This window comes from Agelaius phoeniceus, chromosome 18 (assembly GCF_051311805.1).
Source record: "Agelaius phoeniceus isolate bAgePho1 chromosome 18, bAgePho1.hap1, whole genome shotgun sequence".
Classification (NCBI taxonomy): Eukaryota; Metazoa; Chordata; class Aves; order Passeriformes; family Icteridae; genus Agelaius; species Agelaius phoeniceus.
This window is the reverse complement of record NC_135282.1, coordinates 10,785,450-10,809,238: the sequence shown is the minus strand read 5'-3', so window position 1 is coordinate 10,809,238 and position 23,789 is coordinate 10,785,450. Positions and strand designations below refer to the sequence as shown.

At 43.3% G+C, this 23,789-nt stretch overlaps 1 protein-coding gene across 1 annotated transcript in view; it reads left to right on the top strand.

Annotated features, from left to right (window-relative positions):
- SPPL3 (signal peptide peptidase like 3) overlaps positions 1-21,553 on the top strand; it is a 55,983-nt gene extending 34,430 nt beyond the window's left edge. The window contains exons 3-11 of the mRNA XM_054645541.2: positions 3,796-3,884; positions 6,630-6,749; positions 9,862-9,940; positions 10,662-10,774; positions 15,635-15,741; positions 16,710-16,873; positions 18,196-18,395; positions 19,435-19,544; positions 20,256-21,553. Coding sequence (XP_054501516.1) covers positions 3,796-3,884; positions 6,630-6,749; positions 9,862-9,940; positions 10,662-10,774; positions 15,635-15,741; positions 16,710-16,873; positions 18,196-18,395; positions 19,435-19,544; positions 20,256-20,327 — 1,054 coding nt within the window. The 3' untranslated portion in view covers positions 20,328-21,553. The remainder of the gene's footprint in view (positions 1-3,795; positions 3,885-6,629; positions 6,750-9,861; positions 9,941-10,661; positions 10,775-15,634; positions 15,742-16,709; positions 16,874-18,195; positions 18,396-19,434; positions 19,545-20,255) is intronic.
- The last annotated feature ends 2,236 nt before the right edge of the window (positions 21,554-23,789 follow it).

Here is a 23,789-nt window from a genome sequence, read left to right as displayed (position 1 = left end):
CATCTGGAAGTCCTTAAAGTAGTAAAATGAAAACTACTGGCAAAGTGGATGAATTTTCTTAGAAAACTGATGTGCTGGAAAGATAAAAGTTACAGCTTAGGGTGCTCATTCTCATCTGTCAGCAGTGGTGTGTTCATGTGGATCTGAGTGCTCATCTCCTGCAGAGCTGTTGTAAGACAAAAAGAAAATAGCACTCCTCAGTTAACCTTTGTGTTGCAGAAGGTGGGTTTGCTTTCTGATTTTCAACTGAAAAGAAGCAGGTAGAGTTGTTGTAATGTTCTTGGCAAGTGGCTGAAACAGAAGTGCAGTAATAGGATCAGAAGGAATTGGGTGGGTGAGTCATTAGGATAAAACCCACGTGTGTGGTGGATCTAATCTAAGGCAGGCAGCGTCAGGGGAACAGAGGAAAGCCTTGGTCCACTGTCCTTATTAATAGAAGCATTTGTCCAAAACAAATGAAAAAATCCCAAACCCCAGTATACTCAGAAGAATGTCTGATCAATTGTGGGTAGAGCCCAGAACCAAGTGCAGCAGTAGAGAGGAGTTCCCCTTCTCTGACCGTGCATGAACGAGCATTTCCTGCCTGCATTTGTGCCGGTCAGGAGCTTTTGCTTCCATCCCTTCTGGACATCTCTGTCATGCACATTCTGACTGCTCTCAGTCCTTGAACTTGACATACTTTTATTGCTGCCTGCCAAAGGGGCAAGACTAATCCTTTAAAGCATTACAAGCTGTAAACCAGAGCATGCAAGTAGATGTGTTAGCTGTGGATTTTTAAAGAGGTGAGCTCAGCCTGGAACAGGTTGTCTCTGAGGGCAAGACAGGCACCTTCTTGTCCAAATGCTTCTCTGTGACTTTAATGTTGGGTTTACTTTGCAGGTAACAGCTAAATCTTTTTCTATCCTATCACATCCCCAGACATGGGCTCTCAGCTTATGTAAAGCCAGATTTAACCCAGAATCTGCCTGTTCAAATGCCTGCTTTTGAGCCAAACCAGAAGTATGGGATGACCCTGGGGCCTTCTGTCTCTAGGCTTTGAGTGTCCAGAGTGTGGGTGTGAATAGAAAGGAGCTCACATGGTGAACCCACAGTGTCCTGTGAACGTGGTGTGCTCAGGGTTGGCTTTCCAGCGTGGCATTCCCATGCTCCCACAGCTCTCAGGTGGGTGGCTGCCCTCACTGGTAGAGCAAGAAGGGACTTCTCAATAAGTTACATCTGCAGGTGCCCTATAGGGCAAGATAGATCCTTGCATTCCTGTTTTCTCCATTGCTTGGTAAGAACATCTGGTGCAGGGTTTCCCTGAGGCGTTTCTGCAGTGGGGTGATCCATGGCTGAATCTGAACTTTGCAGGCAGTGCCAGCATTACTCATTCCTGTGGCCTCGGTGTGACCCTCCCGAGGGGCTCCCTGGAGAGGGTGACTTGCTTTGAAACCCTGCCCTGGAAATGCAACCAGCTGGAGCTCTGAGGACCCACAGAAGAGACAATGGAGCAGCTCAGTGCCCCAGGGGAGATGCTGACTCAACATTCCCTTGGGAGCCCAGGAGAAACTTGAACAAAACAGTGAATGTTTCCCAGCTTGCCATTTCTCTCCAGCCCAGTAGTTTTGAGTTGATCTTGTTTTACAGTATGATTTTTAACTTTCTTGCAAGGTGTTTTAGTGATTGCTTCTTAGGTTTTTTTATCGTGTTAGTGGTAATTTGTAGCAGAGGGAAGAGCCAAATCATAAAACAGTTGGAGATTATTCAGAGGTTGGCTTGGAAGAGCAGCTGTGTTGTTAAGTGAAAGTAATTTCCTAATTTATGCTTGCTTTGGAGGCAAGGATATTTATAGGTAATAATAATAATTGCTGACACTATGGCAATGAAAAGAGAGAGGCTGAGGTTGTTTATGGGCAGTGGATGTGATAGGTTTTATTTCCAGTTTTCTCTGCTGATAGAAAATCCCTTAAGTTACGAGTTGCCCGATGCCATTGGGAGAATGATGGTGTGAGGTTCTTGCTAAACTGTGCTAATTCAGAGGGGAAGAAAACACTGCCCTGAGAAAAGAATTATCTTGTTTGTCTGAATCTTGGACCAAGTCCTGGAGGGCTGTCAGCCTCCTCCCAGATTTTTATAGCTTGAGAGGAAAACTATAAAGCTACAATGCATAATGGGGAAAAAGGGAGTGCAAGTGAATGATGGAGGCACTCCAAACAAGTGGCAGAGCAGAGATCTTTAAAAGAACAAGCTAAGAACAACAGATTAATTTGTTAGAATTTTAGTGCTCTCTATTGCCTCTTTGTATTTTCCAGAACCCTTTAAGTGATGATCCATGATTTATGTAGAAGCACTGTGGGTCTGAGGTGGAAGCTTCCTCGTGTTTTGCCCAAGACCAAAAGCTGCTTTAACTCATAACACTATTGGGGAGCATTTGCTTGATAGAAGCAAAGGAAACAAACCAGTTCTGTGCTGGAAGAGCCCTTTTCTTGGTTTTGTTTTATGGAGTGGAGCTGCTCAGCCCCTCTGTCTTTAATACACCACGTGTGTCTTGTGTCTAATTCCAGTTTCTGGGACTGCAGCACAGACTTGCTCACCTGTGCATTGCAGTACATGATCAGTGCACTGCAATAAAATATCTGTGACACCTCTAGAACAGTTTAGAAGACTGTGGTGTATTTGTTACTGGTCTGATAAATGAATAGAATTTGTTTACTTTGTGTTGCTCAGTTAAGCTAAACTTGAAAAGAGCTTTAATTCCTGGTGACCTGGAAGTTCTGCTGTAATACTTGGATGCTGCTGTGAGCTTAAGACAGGAGGTGCACAGTGGGAGATGCACAGTGCTTCTGGTGGTTCTCTGTAGCTCATTTGAATAAATAAATCAATATGCAGCTAAATTGTGGATACCACACATGCATCAACGAGAAACTGTCATGGTAAACTTGATTAATGGTATTTTTTGCTTAAAAGCACATCAAATTTAACAATAGAAATTATTGCTGGTCAAAACAGACCTTAAGTGAAATTCCCCCTTTTCTGAAGGTTATGCCAAATGTGTTAGAATATAATTTGAAAGTTGTATCAAAGTGAAGGACTGTGGCAAAAGGGGGTAGAATACTGTGCTAAATTGGAACTTTTTAAAAGTATTGATATAAACATGAGAAGATGAATCAATAGCAGCTGAGCTGGCTACTCAGGGGAGTGTTGTCAGCTCCTATGGATTAATAAAAGAGTATTAATTTGTACTATTTATTCAGAGCTTCCTCTAGTCATCTGTTCTGTGTGCATGTAAAATATATATCTGATTATTTTCTAGGCTTTGCTGAAATTTTTTTCAGTGAAGTAAGACCTTACATTAAGCAGACACTTAAAAGCTAGTTTGGGTCATTCATGAGAACATTTCAAGGAAGGAAATATTATTGTCTTAAAAATGAAACCTGATAGTCCTTTGAAAGAAAAGGAACAAAAATGAGAACTTGGAAAGAGTTCAAATTCACAAGAGAATTGAAATATTTATTGTGCTTCCATCATGTTCTGCACTTCCCAGAAATCAGGTAACAGCAAACAGCAGCACAGATTTTCAGCACTCCCCGTGTAGGCACTGGTGAGTGTTCTCACTGTCAGAGTCTGGGATGTGGGGCCTCATTTGGAGCTAAGCACTTCAGTTATTTTCATTTCCCACTGTGTGTGGAGGTGTTTCTAATAATCAGCATTACAGGGCTTTTCCAGGGCAGAGTGCTGTGGCACTCTGAGACTGCAGCTGGTGAGCCTGAGCAGGAGTTTGGAACTCATCTGTCACATCTGCTTTGTTCCCTGCAGGTCTCTGAACATGGACTTTGAGAATCAGGACAAAGAGAAGGACAACAGCAGCACCACTGGGTCATTTAATGGCAACAGCACCAATAACAGTAAGGGTCAGCTTTGTTCCTTCCCCTTTGTGCTTCCCCTCAGTGCTGCACCTCCTGCTTCACCTGTGGGTGTGTCTGAGCTGCTGCATTGCAGATTCACAGGTGCCAGGCTGTGTCTGGGCACTCCCACCTCCTGTGCTCTGACACTGCTGTCCACAGCTGGGTCTCACCTGTGAAAGCTGAATTTAAAACATCAACATGACATTTCCATAATGCATAAAAACTGCATGTGGCACAATTTGTCAGGCTTGACTGGAAATGGAAACAGCTTTACTTTGAAAAGAGCCACCCCACAGTCAGGAGAAGGGAGTGTAATTCCTTTTTGGCTGGAGCTCATTGCTGTGGCACATTGGTCAGTCTGTAAGCAGGGAGGGACTGCAGGGTGCACTGACAAATCCCTGAGGAGGATTCACCTTCTCAGTAGAGAAACTGAAGCAGAGACTTTACCTGGCTCTGGGCAACTCATTTAGAATGGACACAAAGTATGTGTCTGCACACTGTCTGTCCAGAGTGGGATGAAATGTCAGCTCCTGCATGGTGACTGTCCCTTCTGTGGTCTATAAATAGATTGCAGGCAGCTTGGCCATCTGACATGCACAGTTCTGCAGGTAAAAATATGGAGCTGATCAGTGAGAGTGGAACACAGTCTGCACAGTGTGTTGTAAATTCATACTTGAGTTTAACTGAAGGCAATTTATATTACCATATTGTGAGAAAAGGCAATATTCACTCTAGAGTGAAATCATTTCCCAGAGTATAGAAGGCAGGAGTGAGAAGCCCTGTGCATGAAACCCTGAATGCTGAGCTTGTTTTGTTTAAAGCAAGAAACATAGCTTTAAAATGAGGAATGAAATAAATAACAGAGGTTGTGGCTCTTGCTGGTTTTGTCTTTTCTAATGTAGGCTCTTGGAATTTAAGTAGTTGTCACAGCACTGCTCCTGTTGGCAGCACAGAGCAGAGAGGTTGCTGTGCTTGGTGATACAGCAATGAGCAGTTGAGGCTTTTGGCATCTGGGAAGGAAGAGAAGGCAGTCTGGGGCTAGGGAATAAGCACATTAAGGGGATTAGCTGTCAAAATGATCAGAAATTAAATGAAAACTCTGACATTTAATGCTGCAGGCACTAATTCCCAGATGCCAAGGTGATGTGTAGTGTGTCATTTCTGGGTTTTTGTTTGGTTTGGTTTTTCCCCTGGGAAGTTGAAGGAGATGTCAATAAATGTGCTTTCTCAGGGCAGGAGGAATCAGATCTAAGTCACAGATTAGAATTTTTGTGTCTTCACACTGTCATCACTGGACTGTCTACATTGCACTTTACCTTAATGTGCCACACCTCAGCAATGTGGAAATCCCAAGTGACTGAGTTCTTCTGCTTTTTATTTTTAAAATTTATTGTGCTACTTATGTTTAAGAGTAATAGATCATGGCATGAACTAATAAATGACATGACCATGTGCAACTGTCATGACTTCCATGCTTTTTGTTCAGCTTTTCTTTTGTGAAAATGGTTGAATATTGATAACAGATACTAAGTTGTAGTGAATGTATTTCATGTGTGTTTGAGGTTTTCCCACATACTCAGATCCATTGGTAACTGAGTTGTGCAGGTAACCTGTTATTTATATGACTTACCACTCTTGACAGGAAAAGTTAAAATAAAGCACATTCTTACACAGAAACCCAGACACACAATCTGTGTATGTATTTACTTGACTGTGCATGTCTCAACCCTAAAGGCTTACCCTTCAAATCCTAGGATTGGTAAAACCCCCTTCATACAGCAGTGTTTAATTATTTTAGGATAACACAGTTGATGTTAAGCTGGTTTTACATCTCTTCTAGGTCTTAGTCTTGTATTATTTTTATGTTGGTCACTTACCAAGTGACTACTTAGGATGCTCCCTATTGTTACTTTAGTGCTCTACAAGAAGTGTGTCTTGTATTTTTAATTGGGTTGCTGCTTCTGGCTTGTTTCCCCTCCAGGGATCAAATGTAAAAATAGCTGCAGAGACTGGTTAAGTCTTGGAATTTGTGGGGTTAGGTGGACTTCTCAATTTTGCTGGTAATTCTGAAAACTCAAAAATACAGTAAAAGTTGTCCTGTCCCATGATTAACATCCCTGGTAGTCACAGTGCATGGGTGAGGTGAGGGAAATACGAAGAAGAAAATAATTTAGTATCTCTGCCCTGTTTAAAATTACTGCCAGCTATGAAATGTGAGCCTGAGTTTGTGTTGGTCTGTAGCAAAAAGGCAATTACAGTGCACTTCACTGACCTGCTGGTTTCATAAGCAGGTAAATGACTTGGGTATTTTTTAAAAACTACCCTTTATTGTTAGGCTTGATATTATCTCATGAGAGAAGCCTGTGATGGAATTTAAGAGCTCGGTGGCCTTCACCCAAGTGGAATTTGAGCTGTGGCACCCTTTGCATGAGCTGGGTCAGCCTAACACTGGTCAGAGATTAAGTAAACCTCACATATGCTATGTTCAACACATTTCTGTGTCTCAGTGTAAAGTGATTCTAATCCCTAAATAATTTTAATTTTCACAGCTTGTCATTCATTCTGTCCATGGCATGAGATCAGACTGAGCTCTCAGTGCCTGGGTTCTGCAGTGCTCAGCTGGGGCCTCCTGCTCAGGCAGCTGTGCTGGGCTCACAGAGCACCAGGAGGCAAAGTGCTGTCAGGCCCTGCCCTGGCTGTGTCCCCATGTGGCACAGACAGGACTCAGTGTCCCCTCTCCTGCAGGTATTCAAACCATCGACTCCACGCAGGCGCTGTTCCTGCCCATCGGCGCCTCCGTGTCGCTGCTCGTCATGTTCTTCTTCTTCGACTCAGTCCAGGTTGTCTTTACAATATGCACAGCAGGTGACCAAGCTTTCTTCTCTTTATAAGACTTGGAATAGAACAGAAAGTATTGATATAATTGAATATTGTTGGTAAGAATTATAATGCATGTCACAGTACATTTAAAAAAAGAATCCTCAGGTTTCACAGTTGTATTTTCATGTCTGTGTAGCTATAAATAGACAAGTATTATTTGAGAAGTATTTTCCACTTAGAGATGTGCTAAACCTACTGAACTATAAATTGGCAGAGGTCTAAACATGCCCAGATGTGTTATTTTGCATGAAGTTCACTTGTTTATAAATTGCTGCTCAGAACTGTACATGGTACTTCATAATTCAAGTACTTCATGGGAAATAACTTTGAGGATCCTGTCCAGAGACTTCTCTCCTACTTTAATTTGGTTTTGCTTTAATGCAATTTTTCTTTTTCTGGTCTCATTAACATTTAAATATTAGTCTTTTGCACTGCTTGAATTTAGAACAAAATTGAAATTTACCTGCAAATAAGTTGCAGATCCTCTAGTCCTGTTTAGCATTTACATTTTGTCTTATAATTAAATGCCAGGGTATTGCTTTTTGGAAAATTTTGGCCTATTGATATTTTTGCAATTCTTCAAGAGATCAGCTGCTGTTGAGAGTAGAAAGATTCTTCCTACTGCTCCAGATACACAGCAGCTTCTAAAAATTATACTCAGTCCACATTCTGAGTCTGTGAAGATTTTAAAACTCCTAAATACTCTCATCCTCTCCTGCTTCACTGCAGGCTTTGCCCTTATGCTTTAACTCCTGAGCTGTGCCAGCCTCTTAAACAGGGCTGATGTTGATGAGTGAAATTTAAATCTCTAGTCTTGAGACTCCTGTCTAATTATGCCTCCTGTAGAGGTCTGTTGAATTCTGCTTTTATAACTTTGATGTATGACACATATGTTCTTTCCTATTAAAAAAATACTTCAGATAGATTCTACTCTATGCTAGATATGAGGGAAATATATACAAACAAATATATAAGATATTACAAGGAAAGATTTATGACAAAAGAGGAATTTTAATTTGGTGGGGTTATTGGTCGATTTATTTTTTAAATGACCTTGGGAATTGTAACTTTATTTGTAACACTTCTGTGTGTAAGTGGAGGGTCCTGTGTCCCTTGGGGCTTGTTGTAGGTCTCAGGGGACTGGGGGTCAGTGCTCTTGGGTATCTTTATTCTCAAACCTGCTTTTATGGTGTGTTCATGCTCTTCCTTGGGCTTGCATGGGCCCAGAACCTCTGAAATGCAAAGCTTCCTCAGAGGCTGAACTGCAGGATGGGAGGGACCCTGCTGGAGCTGTGAACCTGGGGCTGTGAACTTGGTCCCTCTGTCTGTCCCTTGAGAGGGACAGACCAAGCTCAGGTCGTGCTATTTTACATCCTCTGTAGCGAGCAGGGGCTGATGTGGGGAACTGCTACATTACAGCTCTGTCTGCTTTCTTAAACCCCTCCCAAATCTTCCTCTCCCAGAGATTTGCCTTTCAGGGAAGAGTCAGGAGCAAGCATAGGTGCAGCCAAGGCCAGGACCCAGTGCTGGCAGAGGGCAGAGCCCAGGCTGGCATTGCCTGCGGGCAGGAGTTGCTCGGGGCTGGAGGGGGCTGGAAGCCCGGGCAGTCAGAGCAGTGCTGGGAGCGGCTCCTCCTGTGGCAGCGACTCCTGCTCGTGTCAGTTCAGCTCCCACGGGAGCCCAGCTCGGGGACTCGGGCAGGAGGGGAGGGCTCCCTGCTGGGCAGGGCTGGAGGAGAGGGGAGGAGAGGGGAGATTGCGAGGGCAGAGAGCGCTGAGCTGTGCTGGGGGAGCAGGGAGGGCAGGCTGGGAGGGCAGGCAGGACTCGGGGCAGCAGGGGCACGGGGCTCCTGGGCACTGTTCTCTGCCAGAACATCCAAAGGGGCTCTGAGGTCAGTCTGTGCAGAGGTGCCACGCTGATCGTTCTTTCCCTACCACTTCTGGTTTTCTTCCCCCCTCTGAAATACTGATAGAATTTGAGTTTTCATGGTGCTGTTTGTATGCACTGACTTTCAAAATTATCTTTTTAAATTATTTGAGTTCTCCTTTTTTTTTGTTTTGTTTTGTTTCAAATCCTCCTCCCACCAGAATGGAAAAATGTGGTTTGACCAAACTGAATTTTTCTCTGGTTGGCTTAAGCTGTGTAGAGAATGGTTTAAACTGTAAGACAATGTTTGATTCTTTCCCATCATCTTCATCTGAGGAGAGAACAAAAATCCCTTTTAAAAACCAGCAACAAAAATTTTTAAAGGAATAAGTAGAGGACAGCACAAAGATCTGAATGGCAGCGTGCAAAAAGCTCCAAGACTGTGATTTTCATGGCAGTCTGTTCTTGCTGCACAGTTTTGGATGTGTGCTGCTGACATGTCTGTGTCTCCACGCCCTCATGCTCCGTCCTTTTAAACAGTCCTTTAAAAAAAGGGAAGGAAAAATGATTATAAATACCAGCAGTTACTAAATGTTTTTACAAATGTGTGGGTGGGTTAAGTATGCTGCTTGAAAAAGAAAATGTTTATGGAAATAGTCTGTTTGGATATTTCTGTATTTTTATCATTCTGTTTTCAAAAACCTAAAGCACTTTGTATTTTAAAAAAGCGAGGTTGCCAGCTGCTGGCTATAAGTTATTTGAAGTTGTCCTGTGTTTTAGTGATGAATAAAGAGTTTTGAGTGAGATGGGGGAAAGAATCACTGTCCGAGTTAAAAAGTGGAAAAACCCCTCTATTCTGCTGAGTTAGTCTGTGTCATGCTGAAAAATTGTAGGAAAATCTCACAACCAGTTTGTAGTAGATTGTTGTTTTTACTCAGAATATGTGAAAACTGTTTTTCTTGCTGACATGATCATGAATAAATTTAAGACTTTTTTTTTAGGGTTTGGGGATGGGGCATTGCATTCCTTTGAGAGCTTTTGTTTTATTTCAGTCTGAAGACTCACTGTTGTGCAGAAAACCTCAGAGCTTTGAGCTGCTCATGCTGGAATAACACTGAGCATATGATAATAGGGCATTGTTGCAAGAGCTTTTTCAAATTGGAGAAGCATGTTTGTGTACTGTAGAAATTAGGTCTGAATGTCCTAATATTACCTTTTCTTCTTTCCATAGTCCTTGCAACAATAGCTTTTGCTTTCCTTCTGCTCCCGATGTGCCAGTACTTAACACGGCCTTGCTCACCTCAAAACAAGTAAGGACTTGAGCAATCCTTTGCTCCTCTTCTTGTGTGTTGTATTTCTTTCCTTTAATGAGAATTCTTTAATAAGCATTAACCTCAGGGCTGATGTTTGTGCATGTTTTTTGGTGCCAACATCATGTTTCCACTGTGAAAGTAGGAAGCACAATTTCTGCAAGTCACTCACACTTGCCAGCCTGGGAAATGCAATCCCATTACAGGGAACTAGATTTCTCAACAGTGATTTTTAATAAGTTTGGCTTCTTTTGGCTGAGATTTTAGAGTTTGGGACATGGCATTGGATTTTAATGTTTGTTAACATTGGACTCTGGATTTTAATGCTGGCTCTTTTGAAGACTGTAGTTAAACCAGTGGAAATTACAGTTGTTAATGTCATGTTTTGAAACTAATTTTATTTTTTAACCTTGTGATTGGAGTTCATGTTGCTAAAAGCACTATCTTAGGTGGTGCTAGGAATGTTGGTGATTTCAAGAGAGGTGCCAAGATTTAGAGGATTTTTTCCATCTCTGCAGTTCATGCTTTACACACAGTATTTGAATGTGGGGAAAGCTTTTATTTTGTTGCTGTTTTGGTACCTATTTGTGGCAAAGGAACTTCCCTTCAGTTGTTCTTGGCATCTTTCATCAGCAGTTGAGCCATGTTCCAACAGTGTCCATTTTCTGTTCTTTAAATGGAAACATAAAATCTTCCAGCTGATGTTTGTGTGTTGTTCTAGGATTTCCTTTGGCTGCTGTGGCCGTTTCACTGCTGCTGAGTTGCTCTCGTTCTCTCTGTCTGTGATGCTTGTCCTTATCTGGGTCCTAACTGGCCACTGGCTCCTTATGGATGGTGAGTATGTGAATTAAGGGGTTTTACTGCTGGTTTGTGCCTCTTCTGACACATCATTTGCCTGGTGTTGATGGGTGAAATTTGCTGCTATTAATGGCTTGGCTGCTGAGCTGTGGGGCTGACTCCCTGAAGAGGCACTGCCAGGAACATGCCAGGGGAGTGCTTGGAACACCTGTTTTTCTGGTTTGTAAAAGCTTCCAGGGAAGCACCAGAACACTCATAAAGGATACTCTGCGCCTGTGTGGTGTAGGGTGAATGGCCAGATTGAGTTCAAGATGTGTGGAGACAGTGGTTGTTTGTGATTCATAGCTTGATTCTAAAAATCTGGTTAATTTTTGGTGGGTGTCTTGTTGTTCATTGGCTCTGATGCTGCAATAATTTGTTGTGAGGCAGCTCACAGTGGCTGGTTAGCTTTGATCTCTGCAATGCTTGCCTTGTGTGGTGAGATGGGTGAAACTGGCAGTCAGCCAGCTGGCTTCAGGCTGTGATTTATTGGGTTTTTTCATGGTGGTTGACCTGAATTCACAGCTTACTGTTCCAAAAAGGAGCCTTCATCCTTCCCTCCTGCCTTCCAGATCTCTTGTGCTAGCTCTGGCACTTAGTTAATCACATGGTAAACTGATCCAGCTCACTAGAATGGCAGCATACTTGGGTTTTACCAGCCTGTTTTTCTGCTGCTGCAGGGAGATGAATTGAATTATTGTGTAGTCAGGTATGTGCTAAATTTGGCAGAAGTTAAAGTGGCAGCATGATGGGATCTGAGGGGATGGAGTGGATATAATAGCAAAGGCATGAAGGAGTAGCCAGGAGCAGGGCCTCTGCTTCTCAGCAGTGTCAGGCAGCTCAGTTGGCGTAGGACATGGTGTAATGGCCTGCTGAGGTCGTGCTTGCTTGAGGAAAAATTGCTGCAACAACATTACCTGCCCTTGCAATAGTTTGTTACAATAGAAAACATTCATCCCATCCGCTTCCAGCTCCTCCTAAATGAGGTAGCAGCAGCACGTCCTCAGCACTCAAACCTCTCGTGGCACCATCATTCTTTCTTTTGTATGTGGGCACTGTGCTTCATTCATGCTTTGAACTGCTTTAAAAGTCCCACCTGTTGTTTGAAAGGGAAATACCTTTTAAAATACCAGATGGTAAATGAAAAAATGCAGACAGTCTGTTTTGTGATAAGCAGAGTAGCCCACCATGAAATCAAGGGTGACACTTGATCTGCAGTAGCTGCAAAGCTAAAAGGAATGTCAAGTGTGGATTTTGGCAGAATCTGAAGACTTGTCTACACTGAGATATCAACAGAAGCATTTAGTTAAAAATAGTTATTTTTGTGAGTGCTTCAGTCTGACATGGTGGACTTTGCAGTAATTCATCTACAGAGCTCTGAGCTGCTGCTGCAGAGTGGTGTCTGGCTTCTGTTTCTCTTGGAGGCTTTTTATGATTTACTGAATTGTGTTGCTGCTGTCTCACTTTGAATTACTTTATGTAGTTCATTAAGGGAACTTGAACTATATAGGTGATCCTCCTGTCATTTGTTCAAATCCAATTAAATCAGTGTTTGCCAGTGACACTAAACAGGGAATAGCTTTTATTGGCCTTTGTCAGGGAAACAGGCTGGAGCTTCAGTCCTCGTCCTGTGCTGCTGCATGTGGGATCCCATCATCTCTGCCTTCTTTGGGACTCAGCCCTGGAGATGCCGGGGCCTCGTGTCCGGAGGGCAGCGCTGGCAGCGGCTGCCTGAGCCCGGCCCGGGAGCATCCCCTGCTTGGCCGTCGGCAGAAACTGAAGCAGGGGCTGTGAACGAGCTGCTCATGGCCCGGGCGGGGCAGGAGGAGGAGCTGGAGGAACGGGGCGGGTGCTCCTTGTGAGCCGCAGCACCGGGAGAGCCCTGGCTGTTCCTCGGGGCTGTGCATCGATTCTGTCGGTGTGAAAGAAAACACGGGAACACTTCTTGGTAATTGCCAGTCCTTACGAAATCGAGGTGCGGTGGTTCTTGCTGGAGCAGCCTTCAGTGCCCAAATCCCACCCTGCCCCTGCCCTCACAGCCCTTGGCTGAAGTCCTTCTAAAGGCAGGGATGTGTTCCAGGGCAGAGTGAGCCCGTGCTGGCTCCCGAGGGTTCTTCTGGATGATGACCTTTATAGGTATTGAAATGCTCATTTCTCAGAGCAGATTGTTGGGTCACAGAATCACCAAGGATGGTCACTGTTCCTTGGTAAAGCCTGGTTAAAATGAAAGCTTTCCTAAATAGTGGACAGAGCTGGAGGAATGCTATGGATGTGTGGAATATCTGTAGCCACAGAGTGAAGGCCATGGTCACAGATACCCCAGGAGCTGCTGCAGCAGCTGGGCTGTGTTCTTACTCCCTTCTTTTAAAATACACTTTCATCAGATCAGAGCTTCACCTGGTGGCCTGTGGGGGAAGTTAAAGCCTCTCCAGCTTACACAGTGCTTTGTAAACCAGACTCTGCACCAGCAGCATCTTGGAGCTTTCACCTGCTCTGGATGCAGGAAAGCTGCCAGAGAATCTAATGACATATGCAAGAATATTCTTAATCCTCAGAATATCCCTGTTCCATAAGGAGAGTGTTTGCAGCGACTCTGGAGTTAATTTATCCTGTTAATTGATAGTTAACTCCTCCAGTGCTTTCTTATTCAGCCTTGTTAACCCATTGCCCAGCACTTCCAAACCAGAGCTGCTGGTTGTGTGGCTGCTCTACTTCTTTTTCTGTCTTTCTCTCATCTTTGGCTATTTTTTTAAATGACTTGAAGTATATTTCAGTGAGGATCTGCCTTATATCGTTTGTCAACACTATGCATGAGCTTGGATAGGGATGCTGCCTTCCATTTAGAGAAGTCCATTGACTGCACTTTGGCCCATCTTACTGGTACTTGCTCTTGGGCATTCCTGCTTGTTTTATAAATTTACCAGTGTTTCTTAAAGCATTTACAAAACTGTGTAATTAGTAGCATGTGTGTTTCACTGTCAGCTGAAGGGTTTTTCCATCTTCTTTTCTACCTAGTATTTGCTTAGTTTGATGCCTTGTGTGAGTGGCTGTGTTCATTTCAGTGGGAGAGAAATGCAGTGTGTGAACAGTAGATAAAACTCACACTGGTTACAGTATTTCCATGTCTCATTAATTATAACCTGGAAATCCTCTCCTAAATATAGGCTTGCTTGAGCTATTATTAACACTGGCTTTAGAGAAACCTCTTTGGTTTAAAACAGTCTGTTCCCTTGTATTTGCTCTTCTGCTGAGGAAGTCTGTAACTCAGGGCTATACTGAATTACTGAATGCAATTCTTTTCCTGCTGCTTTGCTGTGTCAAATTCTTTATACCTCAGTAATTTGCTCACATTTTGTAGCTAGTTAGAGTTGTGCAGCATGACTCAGAGTACATTTGATATCAGTGACCCCACTGCTTTGTCAGAACTCGCTGCTGTGACTCTTGGGGCTGTGCTGAGGTTGCCAGGTCTCAGGAGATAAGGAGGGCTTGGCAGGACTGCTGGGGTGCAGCCCCAGGCACTGCAGGCAGCCAGGCTGGCAGGAGCCCAGGGCATGTTTATCCCTTGAGTGGGTATGGATGTGTTTCCAGTGAGTGGATGGAAGCTCTCCCAGCTTTCAGGTGAAATACACGTGGTTGGTGGCTTCACAGCCCCATCAGTACAGCCTGAGAATGCAGAGGGTAATTTGTCCATTTTGGCTGAGTCCAGCTGTCACACTGCTGGGCATGTGCACAGTGAATTGGCTTCCCCTGCAGTTCCAGCTGGCAAAAATGGGATTGTAACTTCTTAAAAATTCCATGTCATGTTAGACAAAGAGATGTTGTTGACAAATGTCTGCGTGATTGACTGTAATCTGATCCCAGCAGGGCTCCATTATTCCTCACAAATAGACTGATATCATAGATGAAAGCTGATTTGCTTTTTAAGATTTTTTAGAATTTGTTTTATTGTAAGTATTTCTTTGGGGATTTACTTTTAACCAGCAGAAATACATTCACTTGTCAGTTGAGTATCCTTGGTAGATGAGGCTGGGCTCAAAGAAGCAGGCAATGACACAAATGTGAAGATTGGGTTTTTGTTTAAAATCGAACCTTCCTACCCTGACAAAATTCCCCTTGGTACAGAGTAAAAATCTGAGCTGTGTCTTGTTTAGCTCGTTGATCTGGCTGAAAACTCACCCTTAGGAGTAATTAGGAAAAAAACTTACCCATATTTTTCCCCTAAGCTTTCACACAACACATTTTGGTTATTGGGAAATCCCAGATATCTCAATGATGATGTTTCATGGTATTCAGGCAGTCTTGCTCAGTCTTGCCCAAGCAGAAGTTTGGTTTGAGTGGGTTTTTGTCAGACCAAGTTCTAACAAGTCACGTAACTGTGCTCTTTCTGAATTAAGAATCAAGGATCTTATTTATTTTATGCATTTCTTAAAAAAACAATACAGGAAAAGTAGAGGTTTGTGTTTGGGGCACAGAGAATTCAAAGCTGTTTTGTTGCCTCTGTTCTAAAGTGGGTAGTCAGGGTTGTACAGTGGAGATGGAGTCTCTAGGACAGAGGACCTGGAAACATTTCCTTGTGCTGGGTGGTGGAAGTCGAGTGGAACAGGGGGTTGTGCCTGTGGAGGGATCTCTGCTTCCAGGGGGACATGTGTGTGTTGGCTACTGAAGGTATTTGACTTAACCCTGGTAAGAAGAATGTCACTGTCTGGAAATGTAGACAGTCATCTAGTGCATGCAGAGCTGCACAGGTGCAAACAGAGCCTTCTTTGGGGTCCTGGAGGGGAGATACTGCTTTGGGATTGGTGTTTTTCTGTTTGTTCTGCTGTTTTTAATGAACCATTGATGTCTTGCCCTTTGTAGCTCTGGCTATGGGCCTGTGTGTTGCAATGATTGCCTTTGTCCGGCTGCCGAGCCTGAAGGTTTCCTGCTTGCTGCTCTCTGGGTTATTAATTTATGATGTCTTTTGGGTAAGTGTTTGGTTTTGCTAAAACTGTTTTTATGCTTTGGATTTGTAATCAGCCTTGGGCGTTTTACATGAATCCTACTGGTAGGACATTGAGGAAGTTGGCAAAGCCAGAAGATTGGCTCCACCACTCTCTTCTGAGATGCTGAGTGTTCTGTATTCTACAACAGAATACAGAACTATTTCCTTGCTAATTATTTGAAATAAAGCATAAATAAGATTAGAATATTTTGACTTCTGCATATTATTAAAAACCCCCCAGAATTTGGACCTCAGATTTTGAAAGCTGGCTGAAGATGAGAACAAGCACTTCCCACACACACAGAGCTGTGCCCACACTGGCACGGGGCACACGTGCTGATCTCTGATTAGCAGTGAAATCTGCAGAACAGGAATGCCAATGCACTTAGAGCCAGACAGGTTGGCATAAAATCTTAGTGCACTTCTACAGGAAACCTGACAGGATGTGTTCTGTAATAGCAAGAGGGGTTTGTTTTACCTTTGCATAACACCAAGCACTGATCCAGGGCAGCACCCACTGACTGCTCTGGCAAACAGAGGTTCCAGTGGGATGGGCTGTAGCATTAAAGCCTGTTGGAGACAAGGGCTGCCTCATTCCACTCATTATGAGTGAGCACCATGCTCACCTCTTCTCTGTTCTGCAGATTCCTTCCATTTTCATGGTGCTGTTATCTGCATTTGTCATCCCACACTATATGCTTGTTGTCCAGACAGATTCTTTGCCAAAGGATCCCAAGATATTAATCAATATCTTGATATCAAAAAGTATATTCCAGTTATTCTTGAGAATTAATAGTGTAAAAAGCTCTATCTGAATTTTTGAAATACATTTTGCCTTTTGTCATCATAAGGAAAATAGCCTTTCTTTTCTTGAGTAGCAAAGCAAAAATACATTCAGCTTGAGTTGCCGTGCAATTGCAGTTTGTAACTTCTGATTACCTCGCTCTGTAGGTCTTTTTTTCTGCCTACATCTTTAACAGCAATGTTATGGTGAAAGTGGCCACACAACCAGCTGACAACCCCCTGGATGTGTTATCCCGGAAACTTCACCTGGGACCAAACGTGGGCAGGGACGTTCCCCGTCTGTCGCTGCCTGGCAAACTTGTATTCCCAAGGTAAGAGCTTCTGCTACTGTAGTGCATGAGAAATGTTTTCCCTCCATACACTTAGTAGTGCTAATTCTGTTGGAAAATCCCTGTTGAGTCATTGCCTCTTCATGCTGAAGAGGAATATGGTGAGCAGTGAGGACTGGACACTTGGCTGATTCATGGAGAAGGACCCTGACTGGGGTAGAGGTGCCCTGTTCAGAGCAGGATGCACTTCTTGACATTTGGGAGAGTTCTGCAGCCTGATGATTGCTAGTGTGACCTCACACTTAAAACCAAAAGAGATGAGGTTCATTATAGCATCAGAGCAGTCTGAATTCCTGTGTAATTGCAGATGATTGGGAAGGGGTTGGAAACTGACCCAAGCAAGGGTGGCTTACCCAGCAAGCAGAGTGCAGAAAGGAGATGATTCCACATGTCCCTGCTCCAGGGGCTCCCTGGTGGCTCACATCTGTCAGCAGACACGCCCAGGCCTGGTGGGGCAGTAAGATCAGTGCAGCAGCAGGCAGGCAGGAAGTTTTGTTGGGGCATTACTCTGTTCTTGTTTCTTTAGATGTTGGCATGCTGAAATTACAGAGATTAGAAGTTGATTATCTGCAGCGATAAAACCAAAATTGTTCACTTTGCAACTTTGTGATTTCCTGTCACAAAGTTGACAAAGTGAACAATTTTTCATGAAAAATATCTTGGATTTAAGATAATGAATTACTTTAGTTCTTAATCTTTTTCACAATTGGCTCTTTTCTTGGGATCTGGCAAGATAAGTTTTCTGTTTTGTCTGAATGTCCAAAATGGGTGTGGTGTCTTGTTTTAGATCTGCATGCACAGGGATGAAGATGCACTTCAGTGGTAATGAACAGTCAGATCAAAGGGCCAGCTGGGCCCTCCCATCAGTGCTGAGGAGGGAGAGGACTGAAACACTGGGCCAATGGATCTGTTTCATTGAGTGATTTAAGGGCAAAACCAGCTTAAACACTGCTGGGAGAAGGAAACTGGTTTGGAGTAATGTCATCTCTGGATACAGAATTATTTTTATTTTACATTTATTATTAATAATTTTATAAATTATTTTATTATTAAAATAATATTTTAAAACTAAAATTATATATAATCTTAATAATTTATTTTATATTTATTATTAATAATTTTATTATATAAAACCAAATGGGTTTGTGAAAGCTGAGGTGGTGAAGAACCTCATTAGCCAGCAATGTGCAAGTTTGCCAGTAGAAAGAGGGGCTGTGCCAAATGAAGCTCGAAACCACAGTGGAGGAGTCCAGAGCTTGTCACCTTTTGTTTTGGCCATGAAGCCAATTCCAGTTCCTCTTCAGTTCCACAGGCAGCCACTTCTCCATGCTGGGGATTGGAGATATTGTGATGCCAGGGCTTCTGCTCTGCTTCGTCCTGCGCTACGATAACTACAAAAAACAAGCCAACAGCGATTCCTGCGGCGCCCCGGGACCAGGGAACATCTCTGGGCGGATGCAGAAGGTCTCCTACTTTCACTGCACACTTATTGGCTATTTTGTAGGTGAGTAATTAGTCCAATATTAAGAGCTGCCTAAGTGAGCAGATGTGGGATTATTGTAGTAGGTTTAAAAGATGATGAAAGCAAGTGTAAAGAGGCTTTGAGAGGATGCTTGGTTATGTTCTTTTTAATCCTCCTCTCTTTGTGTTTATTGGCATGGTCTAGGGAGAAAAGCCCTTCTATAATCTTCAAGATTTTTTTTGTAGTTGTTGTATTTTATTTAGAGGATGAAAGAGAATATCAGTGTGCTTTTGTTAGCACTTGCACTTAGCTTCACTGGCATGAAAAGTGTCAGAGCTAATACCTGAGTGATGGAAAAAATATGGAAGTTTCCAGATGAATTATGCTGTGCATTGTACATAGCAAATTTAAGCAGTTCACCTCGGCAATTCCTGTATTTTTGTATTCTGATCTGACATAGTAGTACATAGAGAAAATCATCAATAGGTACAACTGGAATGCTGTTTATAATTTGCTGTAGCCAGCTCTTTCCTGCCTAATACAAAATAGGCTTTTCCCTCCAGTCAGGGCATGCATGTGCATATCCTGACCTCCCATGGCCCTTCTGAGGCTGAAAATGAAAGATAATTTCCTACCAACAGCCTGCCTTCCCCCACACCTGGTCTTCCCCCTACGTTCCCTTCTGGCAAATGTCCAGGAAATTCATTCCTGATGTGTACAGCCCTTCCTCTGAGCCCTGACTGCTCGGGCCAGGGGCCACAGACCAACAGTCTCAAGAGCAGCATTTCAGTGCAATGCAATCAGCTTCCCCCCTTCACCTTTTGTTGTATTTTGTCTGAATAATTCTTGATTTAAGTCTGAGATTCAGAACTGGACCAAGTGGCTCAACACAGCCTAATACTAAAATAGAATAATTTTTCACTGTTTTGTTTCAACTGCATTCAGGGAAAGCAAAGCACAGAGAAGTAACTTTTCCTCACCTGTCTCTCAGAAAGGGGGTGAAGGGAGCCTCAGTGGATGAAATGCTGAGAACATCCACCTGCAACCTGAAGATATTTATAGTGACTTTCTTCTCTTACAGGTTTATTAACTGCAACAGTAGCTTCTCGTATTCACCGGGCAGCCCAGCCTGCCCTGCTCTATTTGGTACCATTCACTTTATTGCCACTCCTCACCATGGCCTATTTAAAGGTAAGAGGGGAGGGCACGTGGGCAGCTGGCAGCAGGGTCAGTGTCCTTGCACTGGGAGCAGCTCTCAGGGGGAGGATGTGTGTCCCTGGCAGCCCTGGCCCAGCACAGAGTAACCACTGCTGTGTCGGGTCACTCTTCATTTCAGAGGACTGAGCAACTGAGAGATGAGTTCCTGAAATAGAAGATTGTTAATGCACATAAAGTACCAGTAGTTCTAATCTAAATAAATTCTGAAATACTAAATTTTCTTTTAATTGAATATGTGAATTTGTCCTTGTCCTATTGGTCATGAAATACCACATGCACAAGGTTTGAACAGTGATTGGAGAGGCAGAACCTTGCTTGCCTCTTCCCAGTCACCTGCTCTGAACAGAAATTGTAAAATTTACCTTTCCTGTTCCAGGGCTGTTGCTGAAGCACACATCTAGCACTCTGCAGAGCAGAACATAAGAAAGGGCAGGATTTTCAACCTAAGTAATTATTTCCTTCCCATCAGAAACCTATTTTGGGTATATCTGCTCTAAAAGTAAGACATTCTGGCCTGACAGGGAAAGGATTTATTTTTACCATCTCTATTGTAATTTGTACAACAGATGAAGAATAGATTTGCTCTCAGATGTGTTTGCAATTCTGTGTGCATTTCAACAAGTGAATTCTAAGCAGAGTTGAGTGTTTCTGAGGGCATGGTCCTTGTGCTGTTTCCCTGCCTAGGGCGATCTACGCCGCATGTGGTCTGAGCCTTTCCACTCCAAGTCCAGCAGCTCCCGTTTCCTGGAAGTATGATGGGAACGGACAGGAAGTGACCTGAACTTCTGCCTTGGTCCTTTTCACTTTAACTTGTGGCTTTGTTGTCTCCTAAGCTGGACTGGCTGGTACTTGGGAAGGTACCAGCGATGGGACACGTATGAAAGGACTTTGTATTAAAGGAGGGAAAGAAACAAAAGCTGAAATCCCAGAGCTCCGTGTGACTCCGTATCTCCCTGCAGATGGGGAATTGGGGACCCTTTGTGCAACTGCAGCCACTTTCCTCTTTTCCTCACTCGGATGGATTAGTACCAGACTATTACCTTTGTGAGAGAGGAAGAGACAGACTTGAAACTAAAAACGGCTTGAAGTCGTTCAAAAACTTGTGAACACTAAACACAAAACAGTTCAGCAAACTGAGGCTTCTTCAGAGAACCCCTCGTGGACATTGGGACCAGTTTCCTGCAGGACTTCGGTTTTGAAAAGAACTGAGACAGAAGGTCTTCTGTCACAATATTGGGTTTTTTTGATTTATTAAATATTTCCTGTGGTGTGAGGTTACTTATTAAATCCACAGACATTGAGTGACTTCTTGCAGTATACATATAAAATTTGTTGTAACAAGTTACATTTCCACCCAGATGTCATATTGCAGTGAAAAAGGGCACGATTTTTATACATATATATATACACACATATAGATATATATATGAATAAATAAAAAGGAAAACCTGCTAAGATCATGCTGTGTAGCAGACAGGGGCTTGCTGTAATTTTTAGCATGTAGCGCAGTTACTCTGGCTTTATGTATATGGATCTACAATGAGCTGCTGTTTATCCCCCCTCCTACAACTGAACCTGCAGTTTAAAACCAAGTGTAGTATTTGTACTGGTTGTACCATGGACTTTAGGGGATATTTGATTTGATCAATGTAGCAAACTAGGGAAGAAAAACGTTCAAACCCAGCCCTGTGTGTCTGAGGGGGGAGGAGGTGGGGGTGTCTTTTTTCTTTCTTTTTTTTCTTTGATTTTTTTTTACAAACAGCTCCCTTGCAGGTTTTTAGTAGTTCCTTCTTGACCAGTGCATGTATTATAGCAGCAATTGTCTTTGTGCTTTCTGATCATAGTAATGTATCACTTGTAAATACATTTTTTCTATTTTCTATTTTTTTGTATTTTTTGCATTTTGTTTCATTAGTGTGCTGTATTTTTCCATGCCCCTGCCCCTCAAAGAAAAAAAAAGAAAAAAGAAAAACTGTCCTTTACTGTTGTGACTGGTTGGAATTTGTGTGTTGACTGCTTTCTACCTGTAGCCTGTTCAAATGTGGATTTTATTCTTTCTTTTTTAAAACCAGCAGTTCCAGTTGTTATTTTATTGACTGAAAGGTTTCCCTGAGGTAACTAAACTTTCTTCCTTTCAAGTACTCTGCCAAGTGGGGTTTGGGGAGCTCTCCTGAGAGCTTCCAGCTCTTGTTAGGTGACAGATACTGGACAGTGTCAGTGGCATGGGAGGAGGAGGAGGAGGAATGTTGGAGACTGACTCTGACTGAGCACTGAGGTGACTTTGGGACTGGTTTGTTCCAGGTAAGGGAGGGCTTGGTCAAACACCTGAAGCTCTCAGTGCTGCTGGGTGGTACAGGAAGAGCATATTGGACATGGCAGGAAATTCTGTCCAGCCACATGTGTGCTGTGTCATTAATGTCATTAATGAACTCCTTCCTCTGTTCTCAGGCAGGTCTGGCACGGGTGGCAGAGGCCCTGATGCCTCTGAGCTGGCTGGGATGCAGCTCCAAGACAGCTGGAATGGCCCAGGATAAACAGTAAGGAACAGCTCAGCCTTTGCTGGGGGGCAGGGGTGCAAATGTGGGTGGGTGTGGCAGGGGGGACCTTGGGACTTCATCTCTCTCTCTCTTCATCTCTCTCTCACACTCCCCCTGAGTTCTTTTCTTTCCTTAGCTGAAAGCATTCCCTCTACCTACCTGAGCCTGCAGTGCTCATTCTCAGGTAACTGTAAACTGTAACTATTTCACTTTTTAATGCAATTTATAGTTCTTCATTGAGAATCTGCTTTTTCTGTTCATGCCAGGTGTTAGGTCCCAGAATTGCTTGGGACAGTAGAAAGGCACCAGTTTTGAGCTATACCTCAAACATGAGGTGTATAAAATATTGAGGTGGATGTTCAAATAAAAAAGGCTTTTTTGGTAGCTTTTGTTTTGCTGAGAGGTTCCAAGCAGTGGAATAACAAATTCAGATCCACTTCTCTGCAGCTTTACCTGCCCAGCCTTTGCACCTACCTGACAATTGTGCCCAGCTCAGGCACCATCAGCTTCACAGCAGTTCCCTCCTTTGGAATTATTTCTTTGGAATTCCTCTGGAATTAAAATCCAAGGTCTTTCTCTGTTTTGCAGCAGCATTTTTAGGCCATGCCTGCTAAGTGTCTTTATGAACAATTTCTACATTTAAGAGAAACATTCTGGAGAAAGTTCTAATTGATAAATACTTAATCAGAATTAATTTAGCTGTCCCAAAAAAGCCTGGTCTTCCTTGTTAAGCTGCCTTGCCTCCCTGCACTCTGTGCCCTTCTGCAGCAGGAGTGAGCTGTTACTGAGCCCTCTGTCTCTGCCCCTCACGTTGTGCTGAGCCCCACCCAGGTGAGCACCCACTGCACTGGAAGGGATTTGCTGCCCCTTCAGATGGCAGGAAAAGGATTTTGGTACTTGGCAGAGGTTCACTGAAGTTTAACTGTACTAAGAGCTGTAAGTTAAAGCTGCAAAGCTTTGTCCCTCAGCTCTCCCTCCTCAAACCATTCAGGGGGGTTAGAAATGGGTCCTACCTGGCTGCTCAGCTGTGGGCCCTCCCTGCACAGATGGACCTTTGGGCCTTGTCTTTCCAGGCTGATGTGTCCCCTCTGCTTGAGGATCAAGCAGCACAGGGGGCTTTGGGTCCTCTGGATTTTGGGAGACTGTGCAGGTCCTGGAATCCTGCCCCCATTGGGTCTGGTACAGTTGCTGATGCCTTCTTTGTTGAACTCCTTAATAAACTTGACACAAAGTCCTGCAGTGAGATTGCCCCACTGCCTGCCCCTTCTTCTGGAAAGTTGTCAAAAAGAACTATTTTATTAATTGACTAATAGAAACCTTCTTGCAAGAGGTAAAATGCTGGCAAAAAAGTGATAGACCAGGGCGTGCTTACAGCACAGTTGTCAGGACATGGACCAGAACTGTAGTGTAAAATCTGCTGCCAGGTCTGGTTCTCTGCTGCATCTTTGAGAACAGTCAGCTTAGAAATGGTACTGTTTGTATGCTGATATTTCCCTAAGGTCAGACTCCACCATACAAACACAATTGAGTTCCAAAATGTGAATTTGAAATTAGTTTTTTCACTCAAGTTTCAGCACTGTCACATTTTCTTATCACTATTCCATGTCTTCATTCTATTACTCTTCCAGGCACTCTGTGTTTTTTACTTCAGGATGTCTTTCAAATATGCTATTTTCCATCT